This window comes from Bos indicus, chromosome 22, assembly GCF_029378745.1.
Source record: "Bos indicus isolate NIAB-ARS_2022 breed Sahiwal x Tharparkar chromosome 22, NIAB-ARS_B.indTharparkar_mat_pri_1.0, whole genome shotgun sequence".
Taxonomy (NCBI): Eukaryota; Metazoa; Chordata; class Mammalia; order Artiodactyla; family Bovidae; genus Bos; species Bos indicus.
This window is the reverse complement of record NC_091781.1, coordinates 6,786,864-6,801,001: the sequence shown is the minus strand read 5'-3', so window position 1 is coordinate 6,801,001 and position 14,138 is coordinate 6,786,864. Positions and strand designations below refer to the sequence as shown.

Below are 14,138 nucleotides of genomic sequence, written 5' to 3'. Positions count from 1 at the left end.
TGTTTCACTCTGGTTTGACAGCCTTCTTCTAATTTAATAAGAACTCCTGCAATTGGCCAAGTCAACATTTTATTTAAAAACACACATACACAATGGGAAAGGGCCCGTGACACCTTCCTAGCTGGTGACTGGCTGACCGCATGGTGCTACCACGAGGCTTCACTTTCAAGGAAGAGGGTGCCTTCAAGACCGGATTTCCAAGCGAGATAAATTAGATGATGGTTGTGTTGTCCGAAGAGAATTTAAGGCAGTGCTCCTCCCGAGGGCTGGAGAGAGGGACAGGCTTCACAGGAGTATTCAGAATCCCCTCCCCCCATCACCTTAAAGGTGGGGGGGTGCGGCTGTGGGGGTGGGGTTGGGGGGCGGGCATCAGTCCCTGAGGCAGTTCTAAAGCTGGAGGAAGAGATCAGATTTTCCTGGCGGTTGCTTTTCTTTCCCAGACAGGGAGAAATATTCTCTGATGAAGTGTGTAAGGCTGGAGAGAGAGGCTGGACCCGCTTGGAAGCCGGAAGAAGAGTCCTTCCCGCGCCTACCAGCCGGGGGATCCGGTGCGAGGCCGAGACCCCGGTTTCTTCTGGGGTCGCCAGCTCATGACCCTCCATCCGCGGGGTCACGCGTCCTGCAGGGCCTCCTACAGGGCTGGGGGTCCCTGGGGGCGTCAGGCGGCGTCTGGGGGAAGGGAAGGGCAGGGTTGAGGGGGCCGGGTCCTCAGGGCTGCCCCAGGGCTGCGCATGCGCTGCGTTCCTCTGCCCACACCAATACTTTATGCTATTTTAGTCCGTTTGTAAAAACCAAATAAAAGATTCCCCTCCCCGCTCCTCCCCACCCCAGGCTTCTTTCTCAGAGGTACTTTAGCTCCTTCAGCTATTTCTTTCGGGTCTTCCTCCATAAATTTAACATATTTATATCAACGTTGATTGATGTATCACTTTTAGACATTACCTATTAACTTTCTCACATTCTTTTTTCGTCATTCATTCTTTCTTTAAACAGCCTCACAGGGATATAATTAATCTACCACACAGTTCACTCATTTAAAGTGTGCAATTCCGTGGTTTTCACTATATTCACAGAATTGTATAACCATCCAATCTTAGGCCAGTCTCATCGTGTCCAAAAGCAGCCCCAAACACATACGCAGTCACTCCTGTATCCCCTGCCCCCAGCCCTAAGCCGGTACTCCACTCTCTGTCTGTGGATTTGTCTATTCTGGACATTTTCCCTAAAGGGAATCCTACTCCCGTGGTCCTTGGTGACTGGCTCGGTCCACCCAGCCTTCTGTTAGCTTTTTGCCAGTCAGACTATTAGAAGGAGACTGCAGCTCTACTGTGGCAAGCACTCTCTAAGGTGCTTTGATATTTTTAATGTATGTTTTAAAAACAAAGAAAAGAATAATGAGCAAAGAGTGCTGATTCAAAGAAAGAAGTAAAGTATAACTGGTTCAACTTCCAGCAATCCTATTTCTAGGAATTTATTCTAAAGGTGAAAAAACATTAGGTTATGTGTCTGGGGGTATATTTACAAGGATGTTCATTTGTTCATTACAGCACTGTTGAGTAGGAAAGAATTTTTAATTAAAAAAAAATATATATAATGTACCCAAATAGGAGACGAGTTCAGTAAACTACAATGCTGACATGCAAAGGAGCCAGTGCAACACCACCGAGCCATGACGGATGCCAGAGCAGGACACTTAATAATGTGGAGAAAGTGACCGATAAGGGTCTGGGTAGGAGCAGAGGAGCAGTTTGCAAAATCATACACGAAGTCTGATCCTTTAATAAATGCACATCTCTTGGGACTTTCCGGGCGGTCCAGAGGTTAGGACTCTGCACCCCTGCTGAAGGGGGCTTGGCTTTGATCCCAGGTCAGGGAACTAAGATCATGTAAGCTGCATGGCATGGCCCAAAAAACAAAGGCACATCTCTCTCTTTGTGTATTCAGAGCAAGGAAATGCTGAAGGGACAGACACCCAGCAGGTGCTATTTCTCGGTAGTGTGATAATGGTTTTTATTAAAAAATTTTTTTTTCTTATTTCTATTTTCTAAATATACTACCTTTTATTTTTGTCATTAGGAAACTCATTTAAAGAAAATGCTTTGCCATCAAGAGAATGAGAATGTTGGGGTGACCCTGGGCACCATGGAGACAGGATGGTGCTCTGTAAGTGGTCCCCTACTGCCAAGCTCCTGAGCTCATGTCCTCCCATTCCTGAGCACAGGGACCTTCTTGGTCATCTGTATTCAGACCAGAACTCACCTGTGGACTGGGTCACGCACGAGATCTTGTAGGACAGCCACACACTCGCCAGGCAGAGGAAGGTGGCCAGGAAGCCGAAGACCTGCACAAGAGAGAGGGGCCAGGAGGTGCCCAGGGCAAGGGCCAGTCACGCAGGCAGCCCCTCCAGCGGCTCGTCCCTGTGCCTGCTTCCTGTACTGGCTGTGGCCGTGAGGGAGCCCAGGCACTCATCTGACCTGGCCACCTGTCCTCACGCAGCCAGAGGGGTGATGCCCTGGCCCCAGTCAGGCCGGCAACTGGGTTGCAGCCAGGCCTCTGGGCACCACCCCTCACCTCTTCTCCAGACAACTACGTGCCCCCGCTCTTTATCCTGGACTAATAAGAGAGGAAAAGGAGGAACAGTACATTTTATTTGGGGTTCTTAACATTCAGTATTCAAATGGATCTTGGTATGGTAGCATCATATGCACTTCATCCACAAAGGCTTTCTGTTCTGTCTGGCTTCCCAGCTGTCCTGGAGCCAGAAGTTGAGTAACATTAGGCTGAAGTAAGTTCAAGCAGCGTGCCTGTCCTTCCTGTGTTCCGCTGTGAGCACCCAGCCCTGTGCAGCCTTCTCATTTGTGGTAGGCAAAGGACCTCCCGGGCTTCCCTGGTGGGGAAGTTCTTTAGCTTCTTCACTATCCCAGATGGTAAAGAATCTGCTTGCCATGCAGGAGACCCAGGTTCGATCCCGGGGTCACAAGATCCCCTGGAGAAAGAAATGGCTACCCACTCCCGTATTCCTGCTTGGAGAATTTCACAGAGGAGCCTGGAGGGCTACAGTCCATGGGGTCACAAAGAGTCAGACATGACTATGCTTTGCTATGCTATCCTAAGTCACTTCAGTCGTGTCCGACTCTGTGCGACCCCATAGATGGTAGCCTACCAGGCTCCCCCGTCCCTGGGATTCTCTAGGCAGGAACATTGGAGTGGGTTGCCATTTCCTTCTCCAATACATGAAAGTGAGAAGTGAAAGTAAAGTTGCTCAGTCGTGTCTGACTCTTAGCGACCCCATGGACTGCAGCCCACCAGGCTCCTCTGTCCATGGGATTTTCCAGGCAAGAGTACTGGAGTGGGGTGCCATTGCCTTCTCCGCGGACATGACCAAGTGACTAACAATTTCACTAACACTTTAAAGGACCTCACGGAGGAATATTAAATGATGGAGTGAGAAGCAGACACAGACTCAGGTGTCTCTGCCTGGAACTTGGAAGCCTGTAGCCTTTTGCGACTTGTCACAGAGGTCCCCAACTTTTTTGGCACCAGGGCTGGGCTTCAGAGAAGACAATTTTTCCACGAACCAGGGAAGAGGGATGGTTTCAGGATGATTCAAGTACATTACATTTATTTCTATTATTACTACATCAGCTCCACCTCAGGTCATCAGCCATTAGATCTCAGAGGTTGGGGACCTCTGGTTAACAGCAACTGCAGCAGCAAGTGCTAATGCTGATGGAGCATTACTTCATCCCAGGCAGTGTCCTAAGCCCTTCAGATGCATGGCTTCCTTTAGCCTCACAGCTCTGCCAGATGGGAGCGCAGCTGTTACCTTCCCCCCCATGTTTTTGCAGTTCAAGAAAGCAGGAACGGGAGGTCAACTCTTTAAGCCAGGGCAGTGGAGTCAGCCAGGCCAGACCAGAGGTCTGAGCCCAGGGTTCCTCTCTGCTCACCTTGCCCAGGTGTCCACAGGCCCCCCAAAGTGCATGGCCAGGGGCTCCCAGAGGTCCAGCAGGAATGGCCCAGGGCAGCCAACCCAAGCGCAGGACTATCCTGCCTGCCTGCTGGTTCCCACACGTGGCTGCCCTCCCAGCCCCCGTCAGCCTCCTCTTCCCCCTTGTCCATCTCCCTGGTTCCTTTTGTACCAATTGTCTGCACCACATAATCAGCCTATTACAGCCTGTCCCAGCCTCTCATTGTCTGTTCTGCACAATTAGCACATTATACACTGTCCTGCTCCCCAACTGTTCGCGCTGCATAATTGAACAGTTTATTACAGGGCTACATAATGTGCTTCTGGACGACAGGGCCTTGTGTGTTAATTGTTTCACAGCCCTGGCCTCCTAAGCAAGAGCATCACTTTCTCATATAGCACGGACTTTATCTTTTCACTTCTTCTGGCTTCTCCAGGTCCATGCTGGTTCCCACAGGACAGGTGGAGGACAAGTGGGGGCTGTTGGGAGTCCAGGGCTAATACTGTCATGTGCCACCTGAATCAGAAAACCCAGTGGGACTCTACCCGTGTGGTCTTGAAACACGGTGGGCACGAATCTCCTCTGTGCTTCATCTGCCAGCGAGCAGGTGGGAAACATGCCTCTTCTTGGAAACTAACCTCCACGGTGGGGAAGGGGAATGGGAGGGGCTTAAGGGGCACAAATTTAGGGGACGAGGGTTGCATCCCTGGGTCAGGAAGATCCGCTGGAGCAGGAAATGGCAATCTACTCCTGTATTCTTGCCTTGAGAAACCCATGGACAGAGGAGCCTGTAGGCTACAGTCCATGGGGTCACAAAGAGTCGGCCACGACTGAACGACTAAGCTCAAGTGGCGTGAGTGCTCAGAGGTCTGGCTGCCCCTCTGCAGGGACCTTCTGCCCCCTGCAGACTCCACCCCTTGGTGGATCCCAGGCACTCACTGGCTCTCAGCCCGAAGTCAAGAGATTTTGAGTTCCATGTGGAAGTGAGTGACTATCACACAGACAGCTTCTCCTCAAACTCATTTGAAAAGTGAGGCAAATCGGTTGTAACCCACAGGCTTCCAAACTATAAACAATAAGCTAAATCAGAAATCAGATGACAGGAACCTATAGATCTTTTAAAAAATAGGCTTCCCATATGTGGCTTCTAAGACACATGTGGGTTCCCTGGTGGCTCAGACAGTAAAGAATGTGCCTACAATGTGGGAGACCTGGGTTCAGTCCCTGGGTTGGGAAGATACCCTGGAGAAGGGAATGGCTACCCACTCCAGTATTCTTGCCTGGAGAATTCATTCCATGGACAGAGGAGCCTGGCAGGCTACAGTCATGGGGTTGCAAAGAGTCAAGACATGACTGAGTGACTCACACTCACATAGACACATCTGTGCGTCTCTGGGTGATAAATACACATAGCTCCCACCGTGCTCTATTTTTGTCCACTTCATGCTACTTCTGTTCACGTTAGCCAGTGGGCAGTCTTCACCTCTGAAAGGTACAGGAGTGTTATTTCCTGGCCTGAATACTGAGAATAGTCAGGAATAGCAAAGCTGAGACTCCTGGTGGATAGCTGATCCCAGGACTGTTCCCTGGGCCCCAAAGGTGCCTCAGAACCCTTCCCTGCACAGGGCTGAAGCAGCCCCGAGCGAATGACCAGGGCAAGCATGAGAATTAAAACCTACTTATCCCCTGATTTAAGGAGTGGCTGTAAGAGAAAGAGGTCTGGGCCACTGGGGCCATTTGAGTTTGCACAGCCCTGCCCATCACCACCTGAAACCCTCTGCCATGGGCCCAAGTTTCAGGCTCTCTGGGGACTGCTGCTGGTGGATCAAGGTGGAGACTGATCCTGAGAAAGAAAGGCCCCAGAGAACAATCCCTTTGCTGCCCTGTGAGGAAGAAAGTGGGCATTCAGAATAGGAATTCCTCCCTGCCGCCTCCTGGGAAACGTCCTCACCGCTCCAGCCACCAGTCCGCTCTGGCTGTAACTCTTGGAAGCTGCCACGATGGAGGCGATGAGGAGGAGCAGGGTACCAATTAAATAGTGCAGGAGTTCCTGGGGGCAGAAACAAAGCAGACCAGTGGGTAGGGAGCTCCACTCCCGGTTCTCAAAAGAGAAGGATGGGGGGAGAGGGAGACACTTCTTCTCCCGGTAACACCCCAGCAGGAGCAGTGGAGCTCACAGGCAACAAGAAAGGACAGCTGGCCAGGATGAGGCCAAGCAGGAGAGAAAAGACGCTAGGCAAGCAGGAAGAGAGGTGGCAAAGATAAAGATGCTTCTCAGGTGAGCAGACAGGTCCCCTAAGGATGGCTGCACTCCTGAGGTCAGGCTGTCCATGGTTACCTGGACCTCTGGCTAAAGCTCCTAACAAGCAAATGAGCTGCTTGCAACTTCCAGGCTGGAGTGTTTCAGTGCAGTTCCAGCTCTGAGAAGCAAAGCTCCTTAGAGAGATGTGTGCCTTCGCTTCTGCTGCAGAGAAAGGTCTGGGCTCGCAACGTGCTGGCTTTGATGGCTGCCTGGAGGGCCTCCCCATTCTGTGGACAACAGTCCTCCCAGTTCTACCCGCATTTTTTCTTCCCTCTTCTTGGCTGTTGAAAACATGCCTGCAGGCCAGACTGCCGAGGGTCAGCAGGAAGGGCTGACCTCGTCTTTGCTTCCCTTGGGTCCACAGGGCCATCTCTTTATGCCCCATTCACTCTCCACGATTAAATGCGGGCTTTGCAGGTCCTGGAGGAGGTGGGGTCTCTGTCTTTTGACAACAAGAGGATGCTTCTCCTCATGCCACCCCTTCCCTACCAACACCAGATCAGAAGGATGAACTGGGGCTTAGGGCCACCGACAGTGGACTGTGCTCTACAGAGACATTTGTAGCTGTTAGGGCATATATTAAAAGTGAAGAGAGGTTTTCAACGAATAAGCTAAACCTTCACCTTAGGACACTGGGAAAGAAAAGCAAGCTAAAACCCACAAGAAGAAGAAAGAAGGAAACAGAGATTACTGCAGAAATGAATGATACAGAGAAAAGAACAACAGAGAAAGGCCATGAAATCGAGAGTTGGTTCCTTGAAACGATCAACAACATAAAGAAAACTTTAGCTAGACTGACCAAGGGGAGAAAAACAAGAGAGGAAAAACATTCAAATGGCCAGAATCAGAAATGAAAGAGGAGACATCACTACTGATGAAATAAAAAGGATTTTAAAAGAATACTGTGATAGGCTGTACACCAATAAGTTAGATAAGTTAGATGAAATGGAGATATTCCTAGAAAGACATGCTACTGAAAATGACTCAATCTGAATAAGATCTAAAATAGTAGAACCTGAATGAATAATAAAAACACTACCCACAGGAAAAGCCCAGACCAGATGGCTTCCATGCAGAATTACAAACATTTGGAGAGGAATCAATACCAACTCTTCCCAGACTTTTCTAAAAAACATAAGAGAAGGAAACACTTTTGATAACAAAACCAAAGACATCACAAGAAAACTACAGACCAATAATATTTCTTATGAATATCAATGCAAAAATGCTCAACAAAAGACTAGCAAACCAAATCCAGCTACATGTAAACTGAATTATACATCACAGCCAATCAGAATTTCCCCCAGGAATGCAAAGATAGTTCCACATATGAAAATCAGTGCAATAACAAAATCCTAAAGCGATTAATCACCCTACATGATTGTCTTAATAGACAAATAAATTAAAGGTAACTTCTTCTATTTGAGGGAGAAGGCAATGGCACCCCACTCCAGTACTCTTGCCTGGAAAATCAATATCATCTCTGGTGGCTCAAACAGTAAAGAATTTGCCTGCAATGCAGGAGACCTGGGTTTGATCCCTGGATGAGGAAGATCCCCTGGAGGAGGGGAATGGCTACCCACTCCAGTATTCTTGCCTGGGGAATTCCATGAACAGAGGAGCCTGGCAGGTTACAAACCATGGGGTTGCAAAGAGTTGGACATGACTGAGTGACTAACACTTATCTATAAAAACCCCAGCTAATGTTACATTTAATGATAAAACCTAATACTCTCCTCCTAAGATTGGGAACAAGATGATATCTGCTCTTGACACTTCAACATTCAATTTCTTGCAATAAGTCAAGAAAATGAAGTAAAAAGCATCCAGACTGCAAACAAATGTAAAACTATCTCTTTACAGACAGTATGCTCCCATAGATAGAAAACGCTAAGGAGTCCACTAACCGTCTATTAGATCTAATAAATGATTTCAACACGATTGAGGATACAAGATCAATAAACAGAAATCAATTGTATTTCTATCCACTTGCAGTGAACAATCTGAAAATGAAATTAATAATTACATTTGAAATAGTATCACAAAGGGTAGGACACTTAGCAACACACTGAAGAAAAATAGTATAAAACTCGTACTCTGAAAGTTACTTGACATTGTTGAAAGAAGTTTTAGAAGATCTAAATAAATGGAAAAACCTTCCATGCTCATGGATCACAAGACTTTATATTATTATTAAAATGGCAAGACTCTCCAAATTTATCTACAGATTCAATGTCATTCTTATTAGAATCTCAGCTAACTTCTTTGTGGAAACCGAAAAGCTGATTATAAAGTTCTTGTGGAACTACAACAATTCAAAATAATCCTGAAAAAGAACGAGTGGGAAGACTGCTGGAATACAACATGGTACATCCACTTTGGAAAATAGCTGGGCAGTTCCTCAAACAATTAAACAGTTACCATGTGACCCAGCAATCTCACTCTTAGGTATATTCCCAAGTGAAATAAAAACACGTCCATACACAAAACTTGTATACAAATGTGCACAGCAGCAGGATTCACAATTGCCAAAAGGTTGAAACAACCCAAATATCCATCAATGATAAATGGATAAACAAAATGTGATTGAGTGGTTAGGACTCCGTGCTTGCACTGCAGGGGGCATGGGTTCGATCCCTGGTCAGGGAACTAAGATCCCGTATGCCACATGGTGCACCCCCAGCGAACAAACAAATCAACAAAAAACCAAAATATGGTATATCCTTTCCATGGATTATTTGTTAGCTATAAAAAGCAATGAAGTACTGATATATGCTATAAATAGATAAACCGATACACACTCTACTAAGTGAAAGAAGCTAGTTACAGAAGACCACATATACGAGTCTACTTACATGAAATCTCCAGAACAGGAAAAGTTATAGAGACAGAAAGTCAATTAGCAGTAGCTCAGGGCTGGAGGAGATGCGGGGTAGGAAGTAACAGCTAAAGGGTACAGGGTTTCTTTTTGAGGTGATGAAAATATTCTAAAAATGAGGTGACGGTTGCACAAGTCTAAAAACATACGGAAATCCACTGAACTGTACACTTCAATCGGTAATTGTATGACATGTCACCAAGGTGTAAATAAAGCCGTTTAAAAAATAATATAATGGGAAGAAGAAACCTTAGCAACTTCTGATATCTTTATTCAGACTCTGCCTGTCCACTTCAGCTGACAGATCCTATACGTACGACAGTGTAAATACCCAGCACCTCTATCAGCTTTATCCTTCCACGTTCCGCCTCCAGATCACCCCCCAACCCGCCACACAGCCCATTTTCTGTCATTTGAGAAAAGAAGCATCGAGATGAGAAGCACAGCCTTCTTGCAGCTTGAAGGTGAGTTTTAGAGGCCAGTAGGACCGGAGGCAGAGAGGGCTACCCAGCAGTGGGAAATTCAGGGCTGAAGCAGCCAAGGAGGCGGGGCGGGTAGGCTGGAAGGGCGTCGGGCCCCAGCGCCCAGCCGGCGTCCTGACCCGTGCGGGCGGAGCGCAGCCGGGCCACTCCCTTACCGACAGGGGCCAGCTGATACAGGTGAGCACGCGGGGCAGGCGGAAGAGGTGCGCCAGGTAGAAGGCGAGGATCATGATCAAGTTGCAAATGGTGACCACCTCAAAGTAGCTGTAGGCGCTGTAGCTCGTCCACAGAGAGCTCCTCACGCAGATGAAGGCGATCAGCAGCGTGGCCTGGGGTGGGAACACGGAGACATCAGAGGAACGCCCACCCGAGATGGGCACCCAGGGCACGAAGGACCAAACAACAGGGACTTCCCTGGAGGTCAATGGTTAAGACTCTGCACTTCCACTGCAGGGGGCTCGGGTTCGATCCCTGGTCAGGGAACTAACATCCCACATGCCCAAAAAAACAAAATAAGATAAAATGAACACAGGGATAAGACAGATTTATAAAACGAAACAACAGGAACACAACCAACCACAGGGAACTGAGGAGCTGCCACAATTGAGGTTACTTCCTCACAAATTGGCAAGGAACAGCAGTTTCCCCACAGGACAAGGCTTTGATGCACAAGCCCCTGGGAACACTGAGGATGGGAGGGAGTGGCATGTCTGCTCTAAGGAGTCTATGCAGCAGCAGGGTGCAACCTTAGAGAGAAGGCAGGAATTCTGGAGAGAGCCAGGCAGGACCACTCCCCTTATCTGCTCAACCTCCAGAGTTGGTCAGATAGTGGCCCCCAGGTTTACATGTTAGGCTGACCTAGGAAGTTGCCAATACTTGACTATTTTTGACCCACCAAGATGTCCCTTCATACAAATAACCTACCAGCTGGCAGACAGTAAGTTACTGTTGACAGGAAATCAAATAACAATCCAGCAAAGAAGACAGATAAGAGAATTTTATTTGAGTCAAGCTGAGGATGATAGCCTGGCAAACAGATTCTCAGAAACTCTGCGAACTCCTCCACTGAGCAGAAGTCAGAGGTGCGGTTTCATACATTTTTGAGACAAAGAAATTATGTATCATATTGACAGGTCAGCATTGAGCACACAATTCGCTGAAGTGTTTTTGTTTTTTTCAATTATGCATGTACAGATAAGCCTTTGGTCAGTGTGGGCCCTTGTTTGAGACGGAAAAGAAATATATTAATCATAGAGTTATAAAGAATCTGAAGAAAGAGGACTTCTCAAAGATTGAGTCCATCTCTCCGCTTTGAGGAGGTCTGGTTAATGAATAACATAGATTCACACTGCACTCTGGGAAAGGCCCACGAAGGCGGCATGTCCTTAGTTGCCGCTGCTGCTAGTGCTGCGTGGCTTCAGTCGTGTCTGACTCTGTGCGACCCCATAGAGGGCAGCCCACCAGGCTTCCCGTCACTGGGATTCTCCAGGCAAGAACACTGGAGTCGGTTGCCATTTCCTTCTCCAATGCATGGAAGTGAAAAGTGAAAGTGAAGTCGCTCAGTCGTGTCTGACTCTAGCAACCTCATGGACTGCAGCTCACCAGGCTCCTCCATCCATGGGATTTTCTAGGCAAAAGTACCGGAGTGGGGTGCCATTGCCTTCTCCGTGTCCTTAGTTACTGCTGGCTTTTTTTCCTTCTGTCTCAGTTTGACTGTTCTGCCATGGAAGATTTACCCCATCGTTATCGTGTACTGACTGGTTGATCTCTCCACCATGACCAAGTAATCCAAGCCTATGTCCCAACCAGTAACGCTGAAGAAGCTGAAGTCGAACGGTTCTATGAAGACTTACAAGACCTTTTAGAACTAACACCCCCAAAAAGATGTCCTTTTCATTACAGGGGACTGGAATGCAAAAGTAGGAAGTCAAGAAACACCTGTAGTAACAGGCAAATTTGGCCTTGGAATACAGAATGAAGCAGGGCAAAGACTGACAGAGTTTTGACAAGAAAATGCACAAACACCTTCCAACAACACAAGAGAAGACTCTATACATGGACATCACCAGATGGTCAACACCAAAATCAGATTGATTATATTCTTTGCAGCCAAAGATGGAGAAGCTCTATACAGTCAGCAAAAACAAGACCAGGAGCTGACTGTGGCTCAGATCATGAACTCCTTATTACCAAATTCAGACTGAAATTGAACAAAGTAGGGAAAACCACTAGACCATTCAGGTATGACCTAAATCAAATCCCTTATGATTATACAGTGGAAGTGAGAAATAGATTTAAGGGCCTAGATCTGACAGATAGAGTGCCTGATGAACTATGGAATGAGGTTTGTGACATTGTATAGGAGACAGGGATCAAGACCATCCCCATGGAAAAGAAATGCAAAAAAGCAAAATGGCTGTCTGGGGAGGCCTTACAAATAGCTGTGAAAAGAAGAGAAGCGAAAAGCAAAGGAGAAAAGGAAAGATATAAACATCTGAATGCAGAGTTCCAAAGAATAGCAAGAAGAGATAAAGCCTTCTTCAGCGATCAATGCAAAGAAACAGAGGAAAACAGCAGAATGGGAAAGACTAGGGATCTCTTCAAGAAAATTAGAGATACCAAGGGAACATTTCATGCAAAGATGGGCTCGATAAAGGACAGAAATGGTATGGACCTAACAGAAGCAGAAGATATTAAGAAGAGATGGCAAGAATACACAGAAGAACTGTACAAAAAAGATCTTCACGACCCAGATAATCACGATGGTGTGATCACTCACCTAGAGCCAGACATCCTGGAATGTGAAGTCAAGTGGGCCTTAGAAAGCATCACTACGAACAAAGCTAGTGGAGGTGATGGAATTCCAGTGGAGCTATTCCAAATCCTGAAAGATTATGCCGTGAAAGTGCTGCACTCAATATGCCAGCAAATTTGGAAAACTCAGCAGTGGCCACAGGACTGGAAAAGGTCACTTTTCATTCCAATCCCAAAGAAAGGCAATGCCAAAGAATGCTCAAACTACTGCACAATTGCACTCATCTCACACGCTAGCAAAGTAATGCTCAAAATTCCCCAAGCCAAGCTTCAGCAATATGTGAACCGTGAACTTTCTGATGTTCAAGGTGGATTTAGAAAAGGCAGAGGAACCAGAGATTAAGTTGCCAACATCCGCTGGATCATCGAAAAAGGAAGAGAGTTCCAGAAAAGCATCTATTTCTGCTTTATTGACTATGCCAAAGCCTTTGATTGTGTGGATCACAATAAACTGTGGAAAATTCTTCAAGAGATGGGGATACCAGACCACCTGATCTGCCTCTTGAGAAATCTGTATGCAGGTCAGGAAGCAACAGTTAGAACTGGACATGGAACAACAGACTGGTTCCTAATAGGAAAAGGAGTTTGTCAAGGCTATATATTGTCACCCTATTTATTTAACTTATATGCAGAGTACATCATGAGAAACCCTGGGCTGGAAGAAGCACAAGCTGGAATCAAGATTGCTGGGAGAAATAGCAATAACCTCAGATATGCAGATGACACCACCCTTATGGCAGAAAGTGAAGAGGAACTCAAAAGCCTCTTGATGAAAGTGAAAGTGGAGAGTGAAAAAGTTGGCTTAAAGCTCAACATTCAGAAAACGAAGATCATGGCATCCGGTCCCATCACTTCATGGGAAATAGATGGGGAAACAGTGGAAACAGTGTCAGACTTTATTTTTCTGGGCTCCAAAATCACTGCAGATGGTGACTGCAGCCGTGAAATTAAAAGACACTTACTCCTTGGAAGGAAAGTTATGACCAACCTAGATAGCATATTCAAAAGTAAAGACATTACTTTGCCAACAAAGGTTTGTCTAGTCAAGGCTATGGTTTTTCCTGTGGTCATGTACGGATGTGAGAGTTGGACTGTGAAGAAGGCTGAGCACTGAAGAATTGATGCTTTTGAACTGTGGTGTTGGAGAAGACTCTTGAGAGTCCCTTGGACTGCAAGGAGATCCAACCAGTCCATTCTGAAGGAGATCAGCCCTGGGATTTCTTTGGAAGGGATGATGCTAAAGCTGAAACTCCAGTACTTTGGCCACCTCATGCGAAGAGTTGACTCATTGGACAAGACTCTGATGCTGGGAGGGATTGGGGGCAAGAGGAGAAGGGGACGACAGAGGATGACATGGCTGGATGGCATCACTGACTCGATGGACGTGAGTCTCAGTGAACTCTGGGAGTTGGTGATGGACAGGGAGGCCTGGCGTGCTGTGATTCATGGCGTCGCAAAGAGTCGGACACAACTAAGGGACTGATCTGATCTGATCTGACTGGCTGATGTACATGATCTCATTGCGACGGTCCAGAACTCTGCCGAGTCAGCAAAATCCCCCCCATGTCTGCTTTTGGGGAAATGCAGGCAGACAGGCTCCATCATCAGCCCATGGCTACCCAGTTAGAGCTTTCCTGGTGGCTCAGACAGTAAACAATCTGCCTGCAATGCAGGAGACCCGTTTCAATAGCTGG

General features: G+C 47.1%; 1 protein-coding gene across 8 annotated transcripts in view; it reads right to left on the bottom strand.

Annotated features, from left to right (window-relative positions):
• The window catches only part of CMTM7 (CKLF like MARVEL transmembrane domain containing 7), a 124,698-nt gene that overhangs the window by 76,658 nt on the left and 33,902 nt on the right, over positions 1-14,138 (bottom strand). For 3 of the 8 annotated variants that reach the window (XM_070777302.1, XM_070777304.1, XM_070777305.1), the window contains exons 2-4: positions 9,786-9,959; positions 5,920-6,018; positions 2,260-2,341 (exon numbers count right to left, since the gene is read on the bottom strand). In XM_070777302.1, coding sequence (XP_070633403.1) covers positions 2,260-2,341; positions 5,920-6,018; positions 9,786-9,959 — 355 coding nt within the window. Of the gene's footprint in view, positions 1-52; positions 670-2,259; positions 2,342-5,340; positions 5,454-5,919; positions 6,019-9,785; positions 9,960-14,138 lie in introns of those variants that run through there. The other 5 variants (XM_019984078.2, XM_070777303.1, XM_070777306.1 and 2 more) reach the window with 5 other exon arrangements.